The 23,774-nt window shown below is 44.9% G+C and overlaps 2 protein-coding genes across 3 annotated transcripts in view; one reads left to right on the forward strand and one right to left on the reverse strand.

Annotated features, from left to right (window-relative positions):
• Window positions 1–13,283, forward strand: part of dlec1 (DLEC1 cilia and flagella associated protein) — a 39,275-nt gene extending 25,992 nt beyond the window's left edge. The window contains exons 25-39 of one of the 2 annotated variants that reach the window (XM_034059090.3): window positions 218–418; window positions 962–1,029; window positions 1,572–1,723; window positions 2,696–2,811; window positions 3,287–3,357; window positions 3,702–3,919; window positions 4,580–4,729; window positions 5,701–5,823; window positions 6,052–6,146; window positions 6,270–6,363; window positions 6,497–6,688; window positions 8,057–8,218; window positions 10,317–10,470; window positions 12,481–12,595; window positions 12,905–13,283. In XM_034059090.3, coding sequence (XP_033914981.3) covers window positions 218–418; window positions 962–1,029; window positions 1,572–1,723; window positions 2,696–2,811; window positions 3,287–3,357; window positions 3,702–3,919; window positions 4,580–4,729; window positions 5,701–5,823; window positions 6,052–6,146; window positions 6,270–6,363; window positions 6,497–6,688; window positions 8,057–8,218; window positions 10,317–10,470; window positions 12,481–12,595; window positions 12,905–13,034 — 2,041 coding nt within the window. In that variant the 3' untranslated portion in view covers window positions 13,035–13,283. The remainder of the gene's footprint in view (window positions 1–217; window positions 419–961; window positions 1,030–1,571; window positions 1,724–2,695; window positions 2,812–3,286; window positions 3,358–3,701; window positions 3,920–4,579; window positions 4,730–5,700; window positions 5,824–6,051; window positions 6,147–6,269; window positions 6,364–6,496; window positions 6,689–8,056; window positions 8,219–10,316; window positions 10,471–12,480; window positions 12,596–12,904) is intronic. The other variant, XM_059018783.1, reaches the window with a different exon arrangement.
• Window positions 12,964–20,540, reverse strand: LOC117394571 (3-ketoacyl-CoA thiolase B, peroxisomal-like). Its single transcript, XM_059018784.1, has 6 exons — window positions 20,253–20,540; window positions 17,191–17,271; window positions 16,417–16,607; window positions 14,682–14,861; window positions 14,252–14,307; window positions 12,964–13,609 (listed from the first exon to the last, which is right to left on the reverse strand). The coding sequence occupies exons 1-6, from the start codon at window positions 20,312–20,314 to the stop codon at window positions 13,550–13,552; spliced, it is 630 nt and encodes a 209-aa protein (XP_058874767.1). The 5' UTR covers window positions 20,315–20,540; the 3' UTR covers window positions 12,964–13,549.
• Window positions 20,541–23,774: the final 3,234 nt, after the last annotated feature.

Genomic DNA, 23,774 nt, shown 5'->3' on the forward strand with positions numbered 1-23,774 from the left:
TCTTTTTGCAGTTAGCTTTTTTAATAAGGTTTTGATGTGTAATCTGCATTAAAGTTATAATGCAAGTCTACTCATCCGATAAATAGTAAACAACATTTGTGCAAAGCAAGGCTTTCTCCTAAAGTATATATCTTTGCCAGTTGTATTGTACAGTACTGGTATATGGTACAGTGCAGTACATTGTGTGTAACTTTTAAAAACCTCTACTTTTACACAGCCCTGAACAGGAGTGGCAGGATCCTTCTAAACTGCTGTTAGATTTTGGAGCACAGCTGTTAAACAGCAAGGTGAAACAGCAGCTGATAATCACGAACCACACAGCGATCCCTGCCCCATTCTCTGTGGAGGCAGAGTATTTCTGTGGGCGCCTCCCCTCCCCTCCGGCAGACTCAGCCAGGAACTCTCGCGCTGCACTCAGGTAAGATACTTGTACTGTAACTAGATAAACCAGCCCACTGACTCTCTGCTTGCAACACATTTATACCACTTAGCTGTCAGAGCACAAGCCCTTGGCCTCTTTTATCAAAGCTGTTTACTCTGGAGTACAATCAGTAATGTTCCAACACCTGTAAGAAACCATTTAGGTGGACTTCAGAAACCCTACAGTGACCCTTCTGGGTGCTTTCTTAGTACTGTTGTAAGCAAGCACCTTTTATTTTGCTCTCACAAAATAATGGAAAGCTTTGGTAAATATATGCCTCTGCAAAGCCCACTGCATGGTCAACAAAGCAAGGCTTTACCACAAGTATTGGTCTGTTTCTATTGGTCTGTAATTGCAGTCCAGACCCAATTGTATGTTCAGAGCTTCATGTTTAGCGGACAGTGTTGGAGAACACTCAGATAAGCATGTACTGATTGTGTGAGGTACAGTGAGTGTTGATCATCTTCTCTGAGTTACTATACTTGTATTCAGTAATAAACCTCACTTTTACTTTTTCTGTTTTTTGGGGGTTTTTTTCAGGACCTCTCTAGTGAGAAAACCATTAAGTAATATCCTTGCAAGCAAAATGGAAAACAGAAGGCGCCAGGGTAAAGACAAGCCACATCCTCAGATATTAATATAACCTGCGTTTGAAATACCATTTCAATCTGCTATGATATTGCCTAGTATGGCCTATGTAATGCAATTAACAGGGGGGCACATACCTTATCAATAAACAGACTTGATCACTGTGTACCATCGACACCAGCTGCTGCACTGCTGGATTGCAAAAGAAAAGCTGACGTCAATGTATGCAGTAGAATCTTCGTTTTGTTTTCTTGCGACCCGAACAATAATCTCACGTATCTGACGTCACCTTTTTTTCATGCAGTTGATAAAATTTTGGTTGTATTTTCCTTAAACACTCAATTTCAAATTCAAACTATAAACAGCTGCAATATGTCTAGTAGATAAACTGTTTGACTATTTTTCAAAACAAGGCTGCCCATGTTGTTTTAATTGTTTTATTGCATAAGCTGTCATGTGATTACAGGCACGTCTTTTTTATTTTTGTATGAAGCAGTGCTTCTATTGAAAGGGAACAGGTGTTTCAGTGGTGTCATTATTATTTTCCATTGTGCCCTGACAGAGCTTGAGGCTGCTTTACTCTCCCATGGAAAGGGAGCTGTGTTCTTTATTGAGCCCTCTACCGGGACTCTGGGTCCATTCCAGAAGCAAACCATAGAGATCACTGCATTCGCCAACATGTGGGGAGAATACTGGGATAATCTCATCTGCAGGGTACGTACTGGATTGCTTTATATAAGCAGATCAGGGGTTCATCTGCAGGGTGCATACTGGATTGCTTTATATAAGCAGAGACCAGGGGTTCATCTGCAGGGTGCATACTGGATTGCTTTATATAAGCAGAGATCAGGGGTTCATCTGCAGGGTGCATACTGGATTGCTTTATATAAGCAGAGATCAGGGGTTCATCTGCAGGGTGCATACTGGATTGCTTTATATAAGCAGAGATCGGGGGTTCATCTGCAGGGTGCATACTGGATTGCTTTATATAAGCAGAGATCAGGGGTTCATCTGCAAGGTGCATACTGGATTGTTTTATATAAGCAGAGATCAGGGGTTCATCTGCAGGGTGCATACTGGATTGCTTTATATAAGCAGAGATCAGGGGTTCATCTGCAGGGTGCATACTGGATTGCTTTATATAAGCAGAGATCGGGTTCATCTGCAGGGTGCATACTGGATTGCTTTATATAAGCAGAGATCGGGGGTTCATCTGCAGGGTGTGTACTGTATTGCTTTATATAAGCAGAGATCAGGGGTTCATCTGCAGGGTGTGTACTGGATTGCTTTATTTAAGCAGAGATCAGGGGTTCATCAGCTGCTATGAATCAAGGTCAGTACATTAGGACTAGAAACAAAAATGCCATACATCTTCCTTAATGATAAGATCCCATATCTTTTGTGTTTACAAACAAATCCCAGCTGAAGATAATAGTGCACCCTCAGTGATCCACTTTGTCCTGCTGGGTGCATTTCATTGTAAGCTGGTTTACACTGCCATTATGAATTCAGCTCACAGATTGTTATCCCAACATGTTACACGTGGGATAGCGGCTTCTAAAGTGTGGAAATCAGATCCACTTCTTGGTCCATCACTTTATATATATATATATACACACACACACACACACACAGTCTCACCTCTGACGTTTTAGCCTTTTAAACTGTTTTAATTTCCCGTACCAGGCAGGGGAGCTGGATCCTGTGACCATCCCAATGCAGATCTCTGTCAAGGGCTGCCCACTCTACTTCCAGATGACAGGACCACAGAGGGACAGTCAGACCCATGGGCCAATAGTGAGGTACTGTATATATCAAGTGTGCAAAAACGGGGAACAAAAACGCACTAGCAACAGTTCCTGAGATACACTCGATTGTGGATTGGCGGTAAATGTGGGGTAGGATGCATGAGAGCTACAGTTTGAGATAACTGATTTATTCATTGAAAAGTTTCTAAAGTTATAATTTAATTTGCTATATGAACCACGCCTGCAGCTTTCATATTTCCTGCACTGCAGCCCTACAAGACCCTTTACCCCTTTAGCTCTTGGCAGTAAGTATGTGAACTGCTCGATTTCTCACTTTCCAATGGACATCAGTGAGTTATTCGGAGGGTCGTGCCTCCACTCTTGCATGCTTGACATGGAATGACTCCATAGTCATTGGTGCAGTTCGTGAAATGTATTGTGAAAGCCATCAGGATTAAAGAAGTGAAGCATTTGAATTGATAGAACATACTGTAACACCAAAAGTGTTACTTGCACCTTCCTCTTTCAGGTTCGGGACTCATATCTCTGGAGGAGACACCGTTTCACGATCTTTAAGAATCAACAACCCAAGCCCTTACAGTAAGCAACCAACACCTATGTTTGAGCTGTAGTAGTATAAACTTGTTCTGCAGAACTTTGTATTGCCATGCACAAACACAATGAGAACAATGGGAGTGCCAAAGTCTGATATGTACAGTCTGCTTTACTGCTTTACTGGTGATGTCATGCCATCTCATTTTCTCTTGCGTTTTCCCTGTGAGTGAAATATAAAACGTAAAACAAAAGAGGATATAAGTGTAAATTACTTAATCAGCACTCCAAATGATTGTTTAATAGCTCTTGCAAGCTTTCCTGATAATCCTATTAAATGAGCCCCAGTTGCCCATCAAAGTGCACAGCTTGGTTGATTCTGTTGTTGTCAGCTATCCGCATGGACTGGGAGACTTTGAACCAGGAGAAGGGGGACTCGAAGCTCGTGGATCTGCTGGTCTCGTACGGCGATGCCTTCCCTCTGAAAGACGCAGACGGGAACGAGGTCATTGGAGGGAGAGTTGGGTCCTGCGAGAGCAGGAAGCAGAAGTGGGACTGGGACACCCTGCCCAGCACTGCAGGGACCTCCTCCTCAATGAGGACTGACCACGTAAGAAAAGCATACAATGAGGTTAATAATAACAAGGTGTTCCGCCTTCACTCAACAATGCTTGAACTTTGCATGCAGTGAATATTGTTTAATAATGTCAACCACAACACTTGCCAGGAACAAGAATATATCTTGGGTTAAACAAATCTACATTATTAGTACATCCCTGAAGGTACAATAGTGGTAAGTTGGTTTGCATCTACTGGAGTCTCCCCTTGCTTTCTTGGCTGCAAAGAGAGTCTCTTTCCAGTTAGAAATCCACCTAATACAAGCTAAGCCACCCTGCTTTCCTAACACTGTGAGACAGGTTACTAGAGCCAGTACTTCCTCTGCAACAGACTCTGTCCAGTACACAGTATTGGGGATCGCTGATGGAACAACATGGGATGAGAGAACTGCTCTCTAGTGTTGTATCGTTAGAGAAGTTTCAAAGTGAACTTGTGAAAATGTTCAATTTGTTACTAGCCGTTAATCAGCTGCAGGCAGTTATTTCTTATTAACTTTTACACATGCTTTAAGGAAGTGAGCCATTTCCTTTGGGGATGCTAACATTGACTGACAGTACTGCTCTGTGGTATACAGTAATGGCAATCCAGCACAAACCACAACAATGCATTTCCACAGTACAGTAGTGGGTTAATTTTGTTATCTTTCCCTCAGGAGGAGGAGGAGGAGGAGGGGGAGGAAGGTGAGCAAGGTGAGCTCGAGGAGGTAAATAAAGCTCAGTTGAAGAAGATAATCTCTGTGAACCTGCAAGCTCATGAGGGCACCATCTCCGACTATCCCTACTGCATCACTCCCAGACAGATAGTAAGTAGCATATATTGATAAATGATTAGAAGCACTCTTGTGACAATCTTATAAGCTTTGGACTGGTGAAAACATATTCTCAGTACATTCTGAGCTTGTAACTCACCTCCCCCCCCTACTTCAAACCCCTGTGATCAGGCTAGCTTAATTCATAGCAAAGACATAGGCAGGTCTTGAAAAGTCATGTGCGACTGTTGGACAGGGAAACACAGTGGCAAAATAACAGAACTGAAAAACACCAGCATGACTCCAGCCCAGCTGATTCAGGAACAGAGAAGGAAATACCCGCTCACCATTCTGCACACTGTACCACGACACGGTCAGAAGAAAGGGGATCAAATTGGTGACATTCTGCACACAGTACCACAACACGGTCAGAAGAAAGGGGTTCAAATTGGTGACATTCTGCACACTGTACCGCAACACAGTCAGAAGAAAGGGGTTCAAATTAGTATTCTGCACACTGTACCTTGACACAGTCAGAAGGGGTTCTCCAAGTGAGCCGCTACTAAAATCCTACGGCCGCCAGAACCAGCGCGCAGAGCCTGTTACTGCAGCCAGAACCAGCGCGCCGAGCCTGTTACTGCAGCCAGAACCAGCGCGCAGACCCTGTTACTGCAGCCAGAACCAGCGCGCAGAGTCTGTTACTGCAGCCAGAACCAGCGCGCAGAGCCTGCTACTGCAGCCAGAACCAGCGCGCAGAGCCTGTTACTGCTGACACCCCAGAAGAGGAAATCTCTGCCCTTGAAATGAAACTGATAAAACCAAATGACGAGTGCCATACCAGCTGGAAGTTCTCCTCAAATGCTGAGGTGGTGGATGGGATTGAGATGACAGCTTGTGCTTGTTCACATTGTATATTTACTTACTTAGGCTTTTTTGTTCTTAGCAAATAAAGACGTCTCATTTTGTGAATAGTTCTGTTTGTGATCAATTCCAGTGTTCTGTTAATTTGTTATTTGTTATTCCAGCTTGTTCCGGCAGGGGGCAGTGCTACTCTACATGTGTCCTTCACTCCCTTGACCCTGTCGGAGATAGTGAGTGAAACTGAGTGTGCCGGATTCGCCCTGGGCTTCCTGAGCCTGGACAGCAAGGTAGAAACAGGGAATTCACAAACTGTGCATTAATATGCTGGTCTGATATGAACAGATCAATTACTATGTGTTAAAGAGACTGGCAAGTCTATGTCTTGTTACATGGTCCTGTCTCAGGTACCTTTCACTGCAGGATTACACTTACCAGACAGTCCCAAACTCCTAGTGAACATGGATTTATATGGTAACCCCACCACGTCGGTTAACCTTGTGTTTGTCTGTAATCAGGTTGCTGGCTGCATTCCTGGGAAGGTGGAGCGTGCACAAGGATATGAGCTGGAACCCCTGAGGCTGGACCTTCATGCCTTTGTGAAACCTGCCTTGTGAGTGAAAGAAGGGCTGTTTTAACACAGTGAGAGGCACATCTCCTTAAAGTGTAAAAGCTGCACTAAAATCAAAAACCAATCTGCATTAACAGGCTCAGTAACTCTTTTTGTATCCTTCAGGTTAACACTGGAGCTTGAAGACGAGGAGGAGGAGGAAGGGGTGGTGTTTTATGCCTCCGCCAGTGATCTGATACCAAGAGATCCGCACACAAAGGTGAGCATGGTTGCCTATGCTTTCCATATATGGAGTAGATTTGTTTGTTTGCACTTTTAGGTTAACCTGTTAACAATCCAGTTATGTTTCCATACTCATTCCCTCCTGAACATGAGCGCTTCCTTCCCTCCAGATCCTGCTGGAATCTGTGACGACTCGCAGGCTGAGGCTGCTGAACAACACGGAGACGCCTCTGTACTTCAGGCTGCTGGCACCAGAGCCCTTCAGCGTGTTGCATGTGGAGCCCAGGGCTAGTATGGAGACCTCACACAGTGACAGGGAGGAGGAGGGGGGGCTTGTCCTGCACCCCCAGCACAACATGCAGGTCTCAGCCTTCTGGGGAATGTATATACAGTATATCTGTACATGATTGTAGAAAAGTGCAGTGTAAATATTCAGACTGTGGATTCTTCAGACTGGCTCACACTTCAGCTGTGTAAGTGTCACTGAGGGTGATTTCTAGTCTTCAGTCATGTGACTGTCTGGAGATCCAAGAGACTAGTGGCCCCAGTTAAATGTTCTGAACTCTAGCTGGTCGTGTTGCACAAGCGAAGTATGAAGCAGCCTTAAGTGTGGAGCTTTAGAATCAGTAAAACTATATGCAAATGCACTAGAACTCTTTGCTTCATCTTCTAATACTAGCAGTGTTTTTAAAGTCACTTACTTTCTGTAGGGGAGCTGTTGTCCAAGAGGATTCCAGATGGAGCATCTTAACTAAGTATTCATGTTCTGTCCATTAAAAGAGAGCGAACAGTGCTCTACAAATAATTTTTCTTACCTCTTATAAGCATTCATTCATTCATTCAGGATTTACACATATTTGAAATACAGATATACTTTTGCTTCCTGGAACATGTTCTGATGGTCACATGGTCAGATTGGAGTTAGTCTCACCTGCAGCACATGAGTACGAGGTAATGAGGTACGAGCTGAGGAATCAGCAGCGACGTAGCTAGAAGTGTATGTGTGTGTGTGTGTATATATATATATATATATATATATATATATATATATATATATATATATGAATAAGAAAAAAGAAAAAAGGATATTTCAGGTACTTAATATATATATATATTCTAATATATATATATTCTAAAGTATAAAATACAAGCACAGAATCAAGACAAAAAGTGCATCAGTGATAATACTGATCGTGCTAATAAGAGGAAATAAAGTGGATTTTAAAACCTTGAGGAGCACACAAGGTAGATGGCATTCTCAGTTAATACTGGTACCCACATAAAGGAGTATTTGCAGCAACATTATTTAGGTTGTGGTATAAATATTTATTCAGATGTAACAGGGAGGAGGCTGGGTGCAAACTGGCGACCCTACGCTCCCCAAGCGAGCATCTTAACCACGATGCAAAAGAGCCAGGCTCGTCTGCGTTCGTGATTATAGAGCTTTTAACCTCATCTCATCTCACCGACGGGACAGAATCTATAATGGCAATGGATCACACAACACTGCCTGTTATACAGACCACTGATCCTTTAGCATTGGCAAGTAACTTCATCACTGGTAAAACATTTCTGCTGGGATAAGGAATTTTGCCACTGACGGACTAATATCCTAAATACCTACTGCTGCTTCTCCAGTGGAAGTGGAAGGCATTTATTATTAGGCTGGAATGAAAAACAAAACAACAAATACAGGGTTGTAATAAAAATGTTTTCTCTGCAACGTCCAGGTGACAGTGGCATTCCGCAACTCTCTGACTCTGCTGACCTATCAGAACCAGACAGAGAATCAGCTTCCTCGAGGAGCGGAACTCATCCAGTCTGAAAGAGGAGAAAGAAAACTGCGCTTCAGCCAGCAGCTCGTAGTGGAGTACAGCAACAAGAGTGCACAGGTACAGCAAGAACCACTCTGTCCACAGGAGCCAGGCTTCTCATTGCAACAGCAGAGGCTTCTCATTGTAACAGGAGCCCGGCTTCTCATTGCAACAGGAACCAGGCTTCTCATTGTAACAGGAGCCAGGCTTCTCATTGCAACAGCAGAGGCTTCTCATTGCAACAGGAGCCAGGCTTCTCATTGCAACAGAAACCAGGCTTCTCATTGTAACAGGAACCAGGCTTCTCATTGCAACAGCAGAGGCTTCTCATTGCAACAGGAGCCAGGCTTCTCATTGCAACAGAAACCAGGCTTCTCATTGTAACAGGAACCAGGCTTCTCATTGCAACAGCAGAGGCTTCTCATTGTAACAGGAGCCAGGCTTCTCATTGCAACAGGAGCCAGGCTTCTCATTGCAACAGAAACCAGGCTTCTCATTGTAACAGGAACCAGGCTTCTCATTGCAACAGCAGAGGCTTCTCATTGCAACAGGAGCCAGGCTTCTCATTGTAATAGGAGCCAGGCTTCTCACTGCAACAGCAGAGGCTTCTCATTGCAACAGGAGCCAGGCTTCTCATTGCAACAGCAGAGGCTTCTCATTGCAACAGGAGCCAGGCTTCTCATTGCAACAGGGGCCAGGCTTCTCATTGCAACAGGAGCCAGGCTTCTCATTGCAACAGGAGCCAGGCTTCTCACTGCAACAGGAGCCAGGCTTCTCACTGCAACAGGAGCCAGGCTTCTCATTGCAACAGCAGAGGCTTCTCATTGCAACAGGAGCCAGGCTTCTCATTGCAACAGCAGAGGCTTCTCATTGCAGCAGCAGCCAGGCTTCTCATTGCAACAGCAGAGGCTTCTCATTGCAACAGGAGCCAGGCTTCTCATTGCAACAGCAGAGGTTTCTCATTGCAACAGCAGAGGCTTCTCATTGCAACAGGAGCCAGGCTTCTCATTGCAACAGCAGAGGCTTCTCATTGCAACAGGAGCTAGGCTTCTTATTGCAACAGGAACCAGGTTCCTCATTGTAACAGGAGCCAGGCTTCTCATTGCAACAGCAGAGGCTTCTCATTGCAGCAGGAGCCAGGCTTCTCATTGTAACAGGAGCCAGGCTTCTCATTGTAACAGGAGCCAGGCTTCTCATTGCAACAGCAGAGGCTTCTCATTGCAACAGGAGCCAGGCTTCTCATTGCAACAGCAGAGGCTTCTCATTGCAGCAGCAGCCAGGCTTCTCATTGCAACAGCAGAGGCTTCTCATTGCAACAGGAGCCAGGCTTCTCATTGCAACAGCAGAGGTTTCTCATTGCAACAGCAGAGGCTTCTCATTGCAGCAGGAGCCAGGCTTCTCATTGCAACAGCAGAGGTTTCTCATTGCAACAGCAGAGGCTTCTCATTGCAGCAGGAGCCAGGCTTCTCATTGCAACAGCAGAGGCTTCTCATTGCAACAGGAGCTAGGCTTCTTATTGCAACAGGAACCAGGCTCCTCATTGTAACAGGAGCCAGGCTTCTCATTGCAGCAGGAGCCAGGCTTCTCATTGTAACAGGAACCAGGCTTCTCACTGCAACAGCAGAGGCTTCTCATTGTAACAGGAGCCAGGCTTCTCACTGCAACAGCAGAGGCTTCTCATTGTAACAGGAGCCAGGCTTCTCATTGCAACAGGAGCCAGGCTTCTCATTGCAACAGGAGCCAGACTTCTCATTGCAACAGCAGAGGCTTCTCATTGTAACAGGAGCCAGGCTTCTCATTGCAACAGGAGCCAGGCTTCTCATTGCAACAGCAGAGGCTTCTCATTGTAACAGGAACCAGGCTTCTCATTGCAACAGGAGCCAGACTTCATTGCAACAGCAGAGGCTTCTCATTGTAACAGCAGCCAGGCTTCTTCTCATTGTAACAGGTGCTGTTATCAGAACCTATTTAAAAACAGCTGCAGCAGAGCTTCTGACTGTGACCAGGCTATATTACCTGGACACAGGGAAAGTAGTTACTGGTTGCAGTCGTTGAAAAACAAATGACTCCTGACATGATGCTGATAGTTAAGCCCTGGTCTCTGTCTGTGCTGATAGTAAAGCCCTGCTCCCTGTCTGTGCTGATAGTAAAGCCCTGCTCCCTGTCTGTGCTGCAGCTCATCCCGCTGTGTGCGCACCTCACAGTGCCAGTGCTGCAGCTGTCCCCCCACTCGCTCGACTTCGGGACCTGCTACGTGGGACAGACTCGGGTTCAGGAAGTGTTCCTGTCAAACACAGGCGGCTCCAACAGCTACTGGACGGCTCTGATAGGTAATGATGCACAATTACATTATTTGCTTGTTTTCTCAGAGAGAGAAGGAATCAACAACTGTATCCAGAAATGAATTTAGTGTGCATGAATAAGTGCATTTCATTTAATAATGCGTGCAAGTTATGTAGATTTCCATCCATAACTGTAAATCAAGCTTCAGCTATGTAGAAATATTAGTTGTATTACTTTCTTGTAGTATTTCTACATATATACAGTGGCTCTCAAAAGTATTCATCCCCCTTGGACTTTTCCACATTTTATTGTGTTACAACATGGAATCAAAATGGATTTAATTAGGAGTTTTTGCCACTGATCAACACAAAAATAGTCCATGTCAAAGTGAAAAATAAAATCTACAAATTGTTCTAAATTAATTACAACTATAAAACAGAAAATAATTGATTGCACAAGTATTCACCCCCTTTGCTATGACACACCTAAATAAGCTCTGGTGCACCCAATTGTCTTTAGAAGTCACATAATTAGTTGAATGGAGTCCACCTGTGTGTAATTAAGGTGTTTCACATGATTTCAGGTTAAATACACCTGTCTCTGGGAGGTCCCACAGTTGGTTAGTACATTTCCTAACAAAAACTACATCATGAAGACGAAGGAACATTCAAAGCAAATCCGGAATAAGGTTCTTCAAAAGCACCAATCAGGGATAGGATATAAGAACATTTCCAAGGCATTGAATATCCCCTGGAGCACAGTAAAGTCCATTATTAAGAAATGGAGAGAATATGGCACAACTGTGAATCTGTCTAGAACAGGCCGTCCTCAAAAACTGAGTATCCGGGCAAGAAGGGCACTAGTCAGGGAGACCACCAAGAGGCCTATGGCAACTCTAAAGGAGTTACAGTCTTCCACAGCTGAGTTGGGAGACACTGTGCATACGGCAACAATAGCCCGGGTGCTTCACAAAACTGGCCTTTATGGGAGAGTGGCAAAAAGAAAGCCATTGTTGAAAAAAACTCACATCAGATCTCGGCTAGAGTTTGCCAGAAGGCATGTGGGAGACTCTGAGACCAAGTGGAAGAAGGTTCTATGGTCTGATGAGACCAAAATAGAGCTTTTTGGCCTCAATGCTAAGCGCTGTGTTTGGCGCAAGCCTAACACCGCACATCATCCTGAGAACACCATACCTACCGTGAAGCATGGTGGTGGCAGCATCATGCTATGGGGATGCTTCTCTGTGTCAGGGCCTGGAAAGCTTGTGAAGATAGAGGGCAAAATGGATGCAGCAAAGTACACAGAAATCCTGGAGGAAAACCTGCTGAAGTCTGCTAGAGACCTGGGACTTGGGGGAAGATTCATCTTCCAGCAGGACAATGACCCCAAACATACAGCCAAAGCCACAATGGAGTGGCTTAAAAACAAAAAGGTCAATGTCCTGGAGTGGCCCAGTCAAAGCCCAGACCTCAATCCAATTGAGAATATGTGGAAAGAGTTGAAAATTGCTGTTCACCAAAGGTCCCCATCCAACTTGACAGAGTTGAGCAATTTTGCAAAGAAGAATGGGCAAAAATTGCAGTGTCCAGATGTTCAAAGCTGGTAGAGACTTATCCAAATAGACTCATGGCTGTAATTGCTGCCAAAGGTGCCACTACCAAATATTGACTCAAGGGGGTGAATACTTATGCAATCAATTATTTTCTGTTTTATATTTGTAATTAATTTAGAACAATTTGTAGATTTTATTTTTCACGTTGACATTATGGACTTTTTTGTGCTGATCAGTGGCAAAAACTCGTAATTTAAATCCATTTGGATTCCATGTTGTAACACAATAAAATGTGGAAAACTCCAAGGGGAGTGAATACTTTTGAGAGCCACTGTATTGTGTGATTAGAGACACTAAGATTTTTTGACTGAATAGCATGTCAGTTATTTACAAAGTATTTGCATTTCTTAATAACATTTGAGTTGCTCCATTTTCCACTGTGTCATATACCCAGTACCTAAATGCTAGCTGTATTGATGAAGCTGTTTTTTTGTATCCTTCGCAGACCATGGCGAGACCCCTGGTGTATTTGCAGTGTCTCCAGACAGCGGGACTCTCGATGCTCACATCGTCCACATCTCAGCCAGCAGGGTGGCACTTCAGATCAGCTTCACTGCAGGGTACTCACCAACAGGCTTGCTTACTGTTTGAGAATGAACCAGGGCAGAGGCAGTTGTATTGCCGTGGCACCTGGGCTGGTATCCTAGTTCTTCTGCAAAAGAAATGACTAAAAACATCTAAGCAGGACACTACCCCTGCAGAGCTTTCAGAATGCCAAACTGGTCTGAACTGCCACAGAATGTAGTGACTGATTAAGGATTCAAAACATGCTGCCTCTACCCACAGCACATCACAGCACATCACATCACAGCACACTAGCTCCTGATTGTTCATGAGTGTTTTGATGAAATCTTCTTTTTGTTTTTCAGAGACAGCACTGAATATAAAGCCATGCTAACAGTCCACGGGATGCTTGGTGAACGGATGGTTAGATTAGAGGTCAGGGGGAGAGGATCACATGATGAAAGATTTGAATCCTTACTCACGGATACCTGCTAATGCAACAGAGAGGAATTCACCACAGTTCAATTTCAATAGGACCCTAATTAATAACCACAGCCTTGTGACTACCTGATTGAAGGTTGCTATTTTAGTGACTGCTACAGTAGGTGCAATTAATTCTTCTCTCTGTCTGTTACTATTACAATTGAAGAGATTTTTAATTTAACATTTATTCTTTACAATTCAGTTCTGTGACTTGTCATCTTTCTGACGAGTGATTCAAATATCCATTAAACTTTATTTCTACATGGTGTTATTATTGTTTGCAGTTGCAAATGAAATTCAGTTGCCAGTAACTAAACAATCTCTTGACACCTGCCCATTAAACATCTCAAACTTATCATTCATTAGTGCTGGTATTGTTAAAAAGGACAAACAATAACAATTCAAACAATTATACCAACCAACACCCGCTTCAAATCTCCATTGCTACAAAATGTTATTGGTCCCGTTAGTTAGAACTTGTTTGCACTCTGAACTGTACTTTCTGAAGATTTGATTGGCCTGGGTATTCAAAGACTGCAGCGGCCCCCATTCCAGTTCCGATACACATGGACACAACACCATAGGCTCTGAAAAGAAAGACAAGTTACTTGTTTTTTCTGTGTTTCATTTTACTGCCTTCAATGAACTGAATCTCATTTGTCATGTAAGTATTGAGAACAGAGGAACAGAGAAAAAGAAGCAGCAGGGAGAAAGATATGTATACACTACATGAATACGAGAGGAATTCTCCTTCTCCTAGCGAGTGCTTTTAAATAAAAAAAAAACTTCAAATGCATTCACCAGGTGATTTCTGATGCGTGAATTAAAAAAATCTAAACAAGAAGGATTATGTTAAAAAAAAACAAAAAAAACAAAACACATTGCTGCGATATAAACAACTCAGGATCCAGCAAAGTTAAAGCAACATGTTTCTCGTAAACACTGTTCTGTAGCATTTCAGGTCAAGTTGTCAAAGTATACATGATTGGAAAGGCGTTGCATTAACCTGCCCTGTTTGTGCTCCTGTGATCGTTCTGTGAAAGGCTTGAATGATCCTTCGCTTCTACTTTATTATCTGCTTGGAATGATGTGTTGTTCATGTGGAGTATTAGTAAGGGGGGAGCTGCCCGTCAGGGATTGCTCAAAGGCACTATAGAGTTCCTCTCCTTTCCTGACTTCCAACACTTTAGAGAATGGGATATAATGAATTTGTAAAGAATTGCACTCACCTGACTGGCAAAAGCCTCATTAATTTCAAATACATCAATATCATCCACTGTTAGACCTGAGGGAATCGGAGAGCTTTATGATTAACCAATCAAGAGTGCGGTAACCATATTTACTATCATCATAAGACAGCATGGCCTTGTCCAATAATAAAGTGAATATATGTACTGGAGAGATGACCAGTGTGCATTGTGATGTACTGGTGAGATGACCAGTGTGCATTGAGATGTATTGGTGAGATGACCAGTGTGCACGGACATGTATTGGAGAGATGACCAGTATGCACTGTACCATGCTCACCCTCCTGCATTTTATTGACTCTTATTTTAAGGGAGTTCAAAGAAGCTGTTTGAATTCCAACCCTGCCTCCTCCCCCCAGTGATCCTGAAGTCATTTTGCTGTGGATTCTGTGAAAGCTCAGATGGCACTCACCTGCTTGCTGCAGTACGATGGGGATGGCGTAGGCTGGCCCGATTCCCATGTCATCAGGGGGCACCCCCACCACAGCACTGGCTCTCAGCACCCCCAACACCGGCAGACCCAGCTGCTGAGCCGCAGAGCGCCTGGCCACCAGCACAGCCGCCGCGCCATTGCTCACCTGGCTGGCATTACCTGGAGGCAGAGACACATCACTATATGGACAGGAGCATGCCCCCTCTTCATCCACGTACCTGCAGTCTAGTCTGTGTAGTACATTGTGCTCTATGGACAGAAGCATGCCCACGCTGCATCCACGTACCTGCAGTCTAGTGTGTGTAGTACATTGTGCTCTATGGACAGGAGCATGCCCCCTCTTCATCCACGTACCTGCAGTCTAGTCTGTGTAGTACATTGTGCTCTATGGACAGAAGCATGCCCACGCTGCATCCACGTACCTGCAGTCTAGTGTGTGTAGTACATTGTGCTCTATGGACAGAAGCATGCCCCCTCTTCATCCACGTACCTGCAGTCTAGTTTGTGTAGTACATTGTGCTCTATGGACAGAAGCATGCCCACGCTGCATCCACGTACCTGCAGTCTAGTCTGTGTAGTACATTGTGCTCTATGGACAGGAGCATGCCCACGCTGCATCCACGTACCTGCAGTCTAGTCTGTGTAGTACATTGTGCTCTATGGACAGAAGCATGCCCACGCTGCATCCACGTACCTGCAGTCTAGTCTGTGTAGTACATTGTGCTCTATGGACAGGAGCATGCCCCCTCTTCATCCACGTACCTGCAGTCTAGTTTGTGTAGTACATTGTGCTCTATGGACAGAAGCATGCCCACGCTGCATCCACGTACCTGCAGTCTAGTGTGTGTAGTACATTGTGCTCTATGGACAGGAGCATGCCCCCTCTTCATCCACGTACCTGCAGTCTAGTCTGTGTAGTACATTGTGCTCTATGGACAGGAGCATGCCCACGCTGCATCCACGTACCTGCAGTCTAGTCTGTGTAGTACATTGTGCTCTATGGACAGGAGCATGCCCCCTCTTCATCCACGTACCTGCAGTCTAGTGTGTGTAGTACATTGTGCTCTATGGACAGAAGCATGCCCACGCTGCATCCACGTACCTGCAGTCTAGTGTGTGTAGTACATTGTGCTCTATGGACAGAAGCATGCCCACGCTGCATCCACGTACCTGCAGTCTAGTGTGTGTAGTACATTGTGCTCTATGGACAGGAGCATGCCCACGCTGCATCCACGTACCTGCAGTCTAATCTGTGTAGTACATTGTGCTCTATGGACAGGAGCATGCCCACGCTGCATCCACGTACCTGCAGTCTAGTGTGTGTAGTACATTGTGCTCTATGGACAGGAGCATGCCCACGCTGCATCCACGTACCTGCAGTCTAGTGTGTGTAGTACATTGTGCTCTATGGACAGGAGCATGCCCACGCTGCATCCACGTACCTGCAGTCTAGTCTGTGTAGTACATTGTGCTCTATGGACAGAAGCATGCCCACGCTGCATCCACGTACCTGCAGTCTAGTCTGTGTAGTACATTGTGCTCTATGGACAGGAGCATGCCCACGCTGCATCCACGTACCTGCAGTCTAGTCTGTGTAGTACATTGTGCTCTATGGACAGAAGCATGCCCACACTGCATCCACGTACCTGCAGTCTAGTCTGTGTAGTACATTGTGCTCTATGGACAGGAGCATGCCCACGCTGCATCCACGTACCTGCAGTCGTGCTGCCGTTCTCCTTGAAGGCAGGTCTGAGTTTGGCCAGTCCTTCAAGCGTCGTTCCTGCTCTGATCCCATCGTCCTGTGTCACTGTTATCCTTTTCTCGTTCCCTTCGCTGTCCTCAAACTTGGTGCTCACCGGAATGATCTCCCACGCGAACAGACCCAGCTTCTGAGCTTTCCCTGCTCTGCAACGCAGGAGTGGACAGAAGAAAATAAAGAACGCTTCCATTTTCTATACAAGGAGCAATCACATACCCATATTTGCTAGTCGTTCTGAGGAGAGTGCAGAGAAATATCAATACTTTCCCCGATAAATACATCTTTTGCTACCACTAGGTGGCACCTCATCAAAATAGCATTTAACACAGTATTGCAAGTTCATTGTCTCTGCAAGTGTTTAACAAAAAAAAAAAAAAAACCTAATCAACTGATTACTTTTTCATTTAAAAAAATGTTTGGTAAGCCATCCATGCAGACTTTAAGTAAAAGTATTCTTTAAATAAGCTGTGAATTAGTGTTTAGCCACAGACTACATTCACTGGGTTTCAATAAGGTGATTTATTACAGAATTGTGGTTTTCATTCAAAAGGCACCGACGGGGAGCACATTTCATAGCATTATAGATCATTGATTGTATTCAACAAATACAGCTTCATACAGATTTCACAACTATTTCCAATGCACTGAAACCCAACAGCAGGTAGTGCAGCAGCCAGGTAGCTACTGGAGCACAGAGGCAGAATGTGTAGAAAGTGCTGGAGTGATTACTTCTGTTGAGAAGACACAGCGAAGGCATCCTGTTTCTGCCTGGAAATACCAAACCTCTCTGCCACGTTCTCCGATGTGATTCTACAAGAGAAGAAAGTTTCACCTTTATTTACTGAATTTGGCAGACACCTTTATCCAAACCTTGTAGCTTAAAGAGTGACACTGTTTAAACCAGGCAGATGTGACAGAGCAGCCCTCTGAAAGAATACCTCAAACAAAAGCAAAAGTCTAGCAGCTGTAATTTCTTTGGCACAAATTAATTTACTATTGTGAGTGCATGTCTGTGCGAGTGTGTGTCATGTGTGTGTCTCTCAGCTTGTCTGTGCGAGTGTGTGTCGTGTGTGCGTCTCTCAGTGTGTCTGCAAGTGTGTGTCGTGTGTGTGTCTCAGCATGTCTGTGCGAGTGTGTGTCGTGTTTGTGTTTCAGCGTGTCTGCAAGGGTGCGTCTCAGCGTGTCTGTGCGACTGTCGTGTGTGCGTCTCTCAGCGCGTCTGTGCGAGTGTGTGTCTGTGCGTCTCTCAGTGTGTCTGCGAGTGTGTGTCGTGTGTGCGTCTCTCAGCGTGTCTGTGTGAGTGTGTGTTGTGTGTGCGTCTCAGCGTGTCTATGCAACTGTCGTGTGTGCGTCTCAGCGTGTCTGCGAGTGTGTGTCGTGTGTGCGTCTCAGTGTGTCTGTGCGAGTGTGTGTCGTGTGTGCGTCTCAGCGTGTCTGTGCGACTGTCGTGTGCGTCTCAGTGTGTCTGCGCGAGTGTGTCGTGTGTGCGTCTCAGCGTGTCTGCGACTGTCGTGTGTGTCTCAGTGTGTCTGTGCGAGTGTGTGTCGTGTGTGTCTCTCAGCGTGTCTCTGCGACTCATGTGTGCGTCTCTCAGTGTGTCTGTGCAAGTGTGTGTCGGTCTCTCAGCGTGTCTGTGCGAGTGTGTGTCGTGTGTGTGTCTCAGCGTGTCTGTGTCGTGTGTGCGTCTCAGTGTGTCTGCGAGTGTGTGTCGTGTGTGCGTCTCAGTGTGTCTGCGACTGTGTCGTGTGCGCGTCTGTGTGTCTGCGAGTGTGTGTCGTGTGTGTGTCTCTCAGCGTGTCTGCGATTGTGTGTGTGCGTCTCTCAGCGTGTCTGCAATTGTGTGTGTGTGTGCGTCTCTCAGCGTGTCTGCGAGTGTGTCGTGTGTGCGTCTCTCAGCGTGTCTGTGCGAGTGTGTCGTGTGTGCGTCTCTCAGTATGTCTGTGCAAGTGTGTCATGTGTGCGTCTCTCAGTGTGTCTGTGCGACTGTTGTGTGTGCGTCTCTCAGTGTGTCTGTACGAGTGTGTGGCGTGTGTGTCTCAGCGTGTCTGTGCGAATGTCGTGTGTGCGTCTCAGCGTGTCTGCAACTGTCGTGTGTGCGTCTCAGCGTGTCTGTGCGACTGTGTCGTGTGTGCGTCTCTCAGCATGTCTGCGAGTGTGTGTCGTGTGTGTGTCTCAGCGTGTCTGTGCGAGTGTGTGTGTCGTTTGTGCGTCTCAGCGTGTCTGTGCGAGTGTGTGTCGTGTGTGCATCTCTCAGTGTGTCTGTGCGATTGTGTGTCGTGTGTCCGTCTCTCAGCGTGTCTGTGCGATTGTGTGTGTGCGTCTCTCAGCGTGTCTGTGCGACTGTCGTGTGTGCGTCTCTCAGTGTGCCTGTACGAGTGTGTGGCATGTGTGTCTCAGCGTGTCTGTGCGAATGTTGTGTGTGCGTCTCTCAGCGTGTCTGCAACTGTCGTGTGTGCGTCTCAGCGTGTCTGTGCGACTGTCGTGTGTGCATCTCTCAGCATGTCTGCGAGTGTGTGTCGTGTGTGTGTCTCAGCGTGTCTGTGCGAGTGTGTGTCGTGTGTGCGTCTCTCAGCGTGTCTGTGCGAGTGTGTCGCGTGTGCGTCTCTCAGCGTGTCTGCTAGTGTGTGTCGTGTGTGCGTCTCTCAGCATGTCTGTGCGATTGTGTGTGTGTGTGTGCGTCTCTCAGCGTGTGTGCGAGTGTGTCGTGTGTGCGTCTCAGCGTGTCTGCGAGTGGGTGTCGTGTGTGTGTCTCAGCGTGTCTGTGCGAGTGTGTGTCGTGTGCGTCTCAGTGTGTCTGCAAGTGTGTGTCGTTTATGTGTCTCAGCGTGTCTATGCGAGTGTGTGTGTCTCTCAGCGTGTCTGTGCGACTGTGTCGTGTGTGCGTCTCAGCGTGTCTGTGCGAGTGTGTGTCGTGTGTGTCTCTCAGCGTGTCTGTGCGATTGTGTGTGTGTGTGTCGTGCGGCACGCTGAAGTGGTTTCTTACCATACAAACAAATGTCAACACACTAGACAAATCAATAAGTCCATTACCCTTTATAAATAAGAGAGTAGTATTATATATTGGGCAAGCTCCCAAAGCCCTTTCCAGCTATATTGCAAACATGACCTTGGTAAGACGTCCTGACCCAAATAAAACATCCCGACAGTGTGCCTCTCAGTGTGCTCATGTGTCCACCACACCAGGGAGCATGCGGTCAGCACAGCTTCTACTACTGCGGGTACCATGTGCTGCGTTACACCATGGGAATGAGACAGTCCCAGGCCTTCTCGTTATCCGTGAGCCTGGAGCTCACATCGCCAGGGTTCCCTGGGGAACGCAGGGACATGCTCTCCACCCTGCAATTCACAACACACTGCTATTGATCTTATTAATATGTGTAAAACTGTGCTCCCTGTTGGAGCTTATGGGAGTCACAGACACACAAACAGTATTATTATTACTGGATTATTATGATTATTAGCACATTCATTAAACCTGTAATGGCAATCCTAATGGCTCACACAGGCCATATGACCAAAAAGGTTTGTGCTGTTGCCCACAAAAATCCATACTGAAAACTGCTGCCCTCTGATGTCTAGAGCGCAGAGCTGCATTCAAGTACCTAAATCTTCCATCTTAAATACAGTGCACAAAATGTGCTCAAATAAGATCAAGGAATCACTGGAGTTAATAAAGAGAATAATTTAAAAGGGAAAAAAAAGTGACCCAGGGCAACGAGTAATGCCCTCAGCTTCAGGCTGTCGGACAGTATATCATTGTTTTATAACAAAAAAAAAAACTATTAACTTACCCACAGGCTATGCCAATGTCATAAGAACCATTTCTGATGCTACCTGAAATTATAAAACACATTCTACCGGTAAATATAACATACAAACATTAAACACTGTGCACATACAGGACACATACAAACAGTTTAAATACTGTGCACAAAGACATATCTTTTTTGGACCAACAACAACAATTCCCATTTCTATAGCACCTTTCATCACAAGGACCCCAAAGCGCTTCACACCCACACAAGAACAATTACCATGCAACGCTGTGCAGAGCCTGCAGCCCTGAAGAGCACATTCTGTTCACAGTGCATATCGATGCACAGCAATACTGACCTGCAACGCTGTGCAGAGCCTGCAGCCCTGAAGAGCACATTCTGTTCACAGTGCATATCGATGCACAGCAATACTGACCTGCAACACTGTGCAGAGCCTGCAGCCCTGAAGAGCACATTCTGTTCACAGTGCATATCGATGCACAGCAATACTGAGCAGAGCCTGTAGCCCTGAAGAGCACATTCTGTTCACAGTGCATATCGATTCACAGCAATACTGAGCAGAGCCTGCAGCCCTGAAGAGCACATTCTGTTCACAGTGCATATCGATGCACAGCAATACTGACCTGCAACACTGTGCAGAGCCTGCAGCCCTGAAGAGCACATTCTGTTCACAGTGCATATCGATGCACAGCAATACTGAGCAGAGCCTGCAGCCCTGAAGAGCACATTCTGTTCACAGTGCATATCGATGCACAGCAATACTGACCTGCAACATTGAGCAGAGCCTGCAGCCCAATCTAGTTTGGAAGGTGTGACCGAGTACCAGCGTAAGGAAGTGGAACTTTATGGGGGTCATTTTACTGCACAAATTTATTAACATAAATACATTACATTTTTCTCGCCGTATATAGAGACACCTACCTAGTCCACCACAAAACCACAATGAGGAAATTCAACTTAAGTAAAGAGAAAGACTGTGCCACAATACACCTGCACTGTTACGTTCGGGTTGCCATCTCTGAGGTACAGTAACCGGGACCTCCGAACTACTAGGACTAGTATTGTGCGTACATTGCAGTAATTGTATCCTGCTTTACCTAACATGCTCTATGTATGGCAGTGGCATTAGTGAAAACAGACAGGTGCAACCCTATACCGTAGACACGTATAAGGATACGTACGTACATGTACCTTAAACGCTCCTCTTTTCGCTTTCCCAATCGCTGTCCTCCGTCCGTGCACCACGACAATATCATCAGGACTCGCTCGGTTAAAAGACTTGCATTCAGCCCTTTGCACTGAATTCGGTCTTGCAGCTGCTGGACATTGAGTCAGGTGTCCAAAAACTTAGCCCGGTGCATTCTACTCCTATAGCAATTTAAAAAAGACTGAATATACAGATTGGGGAAAAAAGGGGTTAGAATGTTCTTTCAAATAAAACACAGACCTGCACAGTTTGCGCTTGCATCTGGGTTTGATGAACATTGTTACAAATTGTGTCCCAGGTTTGTAGTCTTGCATTGAACAGCTGATAAGCTAATGGATACGGAAAGTACAAACAGGCAGTTTTGCTTAGTAGACGATTTGACTTGTCGGTTGTATATACTGTATCGTTTCGCAAGCGCCCTCCAGAGGATACGATTATTATAACGGCTCAGTTCACATTAGCAAGCAGTGTTGTCAGATGGAAATTCAAATTATGTTAAAATTACGCTAAATTGACAAGTGGAACTAGCAGTACTACTTTTGACCTTTTAAAACAGGTCGAATGCTGGTTGAAATACACGTACATGTTGGTTGTTGTGCTGGCAATACGGCCTTTTTAATTATTACATTTCAGTTATAGCCTAGCATCATAAAAAGTCAAGTGTTGTAAAAATGTAAGTTGATTGTTGTAACTTGTTTGAATGATTTGTGTACTTTTGCCATTGATTTTATAATGTTGTCTGTTGCTGCCGCTTTCTCCTATCAGGACCCCCTTGTAAATGAGATGTATATCTCAAGGGTTCCATCCCATTCCCGGTTATATAAATACATTTTTAATACAGTTACCAGAGTTTTAATTTCTCCAAATGTAACAAAGAAAATGTGTAAAAATATGGAGAAGTGCGACATAAAGCAGATAGAAACTGCAAATTGTTATCAATCACCCGTTCCACAGTGTACGACTTCACTAGATATATGTAGAGATGAGTGTGAAACACATGCAGAGACTGCAGATTGTGATAAATTCATAACCCGTTCCAGTGTACAACGACTTCACTAGATATATGTAGAGATGAGTGTGAAACACATGCAGAGACTGCAGATTGTGATAAATTCATAACCCGTTCCAGTGTACAACGACTTCACTAGATATATGTAGAGATGAGTGTGACATACAGAAGCCGGGCAGGCAGATACTCTTATCCCTGGATTCTGATACTATCAATAAGCTTTGCTATCGTGATCCTCTGGATGTACTTTGTGTAAAAATTTAAGTGTGGTATATTAATAAACATGCAAATTCAGAGGGGGGACTGCACAAATACCATGGTTAACTCTTAGAACGGGTTTCAGAACCAACACATCTCCTCCTAAAACTAGTGATATGTCGTATGGTTATTCAGGGCTCTGGATCCCACTGGACTGTCGCAAGGAAACAGCATCGTATGGGTTATTCAGGGCTCTGGATCCCATTGGACTCTTTAAACTACATCATTCATTGTACTACAGGAAAAACAAATCACTACATTATTTAGAATATACAGGGTTTAAACTTGGACTTTGTCCAAAGGTCCTGTGTGGCCAACTACCAATAGTTAATAAGTGCCTTTTGTATTTCAATTGATAAAACACAATTCATAAAACGGTTTTTGACTGTTGTGAAATAAGCCAATGGCTGTCAAGAACAGGGGTGGCCAAAGCTGGCCCTTCCCCTCCTGGTCTTTGTTCCAACCCTGTTCTAAATGGTTTAATTGAACCAGTCACACCTCCATCCAGACCCTGAAGTAGTTAATTATCTCATTGTATCTGTGAAACCTGGAGTGGAGCAGTTCTTGGACACCCCTAGTCTAGAACAATTTCATGAATATCAAGCTTTATTTATTGCATCAAACATCCTGTGTATATAGAAGGGGTACACTCAAACACAGCCATTTTTACCTTCACTGCTCACCCTTCCGTAAGGAGACATCTGTGTGTTTTTTTTTTTTATGAGGAAATCTTTTATAAAAACAGTGCTCTATAATGGAATGCAGGGTTAATAAAATACAATCTGGGATGTACTGTATTTGCACAATTTATTTCAAATTATATATATACACACACACACAATACAGTACAATAAAAGTGTCCTGGGTTAATCATACAAGGCATATGCAAGTCCCTACCAGCCTCCTTCATAACATGCAGGCCTCACTGTACAGTTCAGTACAGCTAACACAATGTACTTCTTGAGCAACACTTGTCATCACCGCTTGAATGGAAGTTCTCCTTTTTGCTTTCTCTGATAACGATAATATCACTGTGTTTACTATTTCTCCTCACACGGGAGCA

The sequence above is a fragment of the Acipenser ruthenus genome, chromosome 3, assembly GCF_902713425.1.
Source record: "Acipenser ruthenus chromosome 3, fAciRut3.2 maternal haplotype, whole genome shotgun sequence".
Classification (NCBI taxonomy): domain Eukaryota; kingdom Metazoa; phylum Chordata; class Actinopteri; order Acipenseriformes; family Acipenseridae; genus Acipenser; species Acipenser ruthenus.

Coding starts and splice junctions, on each gene's coding strand:
- LOC117394571 (XM_059018784.1), bottom strand. CDS start 20,314: ATGTGTTTTATAATTTCAGGTAGCATCAGAAATGGTTCTTATGACATT. Junction 17,272..20,252: donor GACATTGGCATAGCCTGTGG/GTAAGTTAATAG, acceptor CTTCTCTTGTAG/AATCACATCGGAGAACGTGG. Junction 14,862..16,416: donor GAACGGCAGCACGACTGCAG/GTACGTGGATGC, acceptor CTCTGCCTCCAG/GTAATGCCAGCCAGGTGAGC.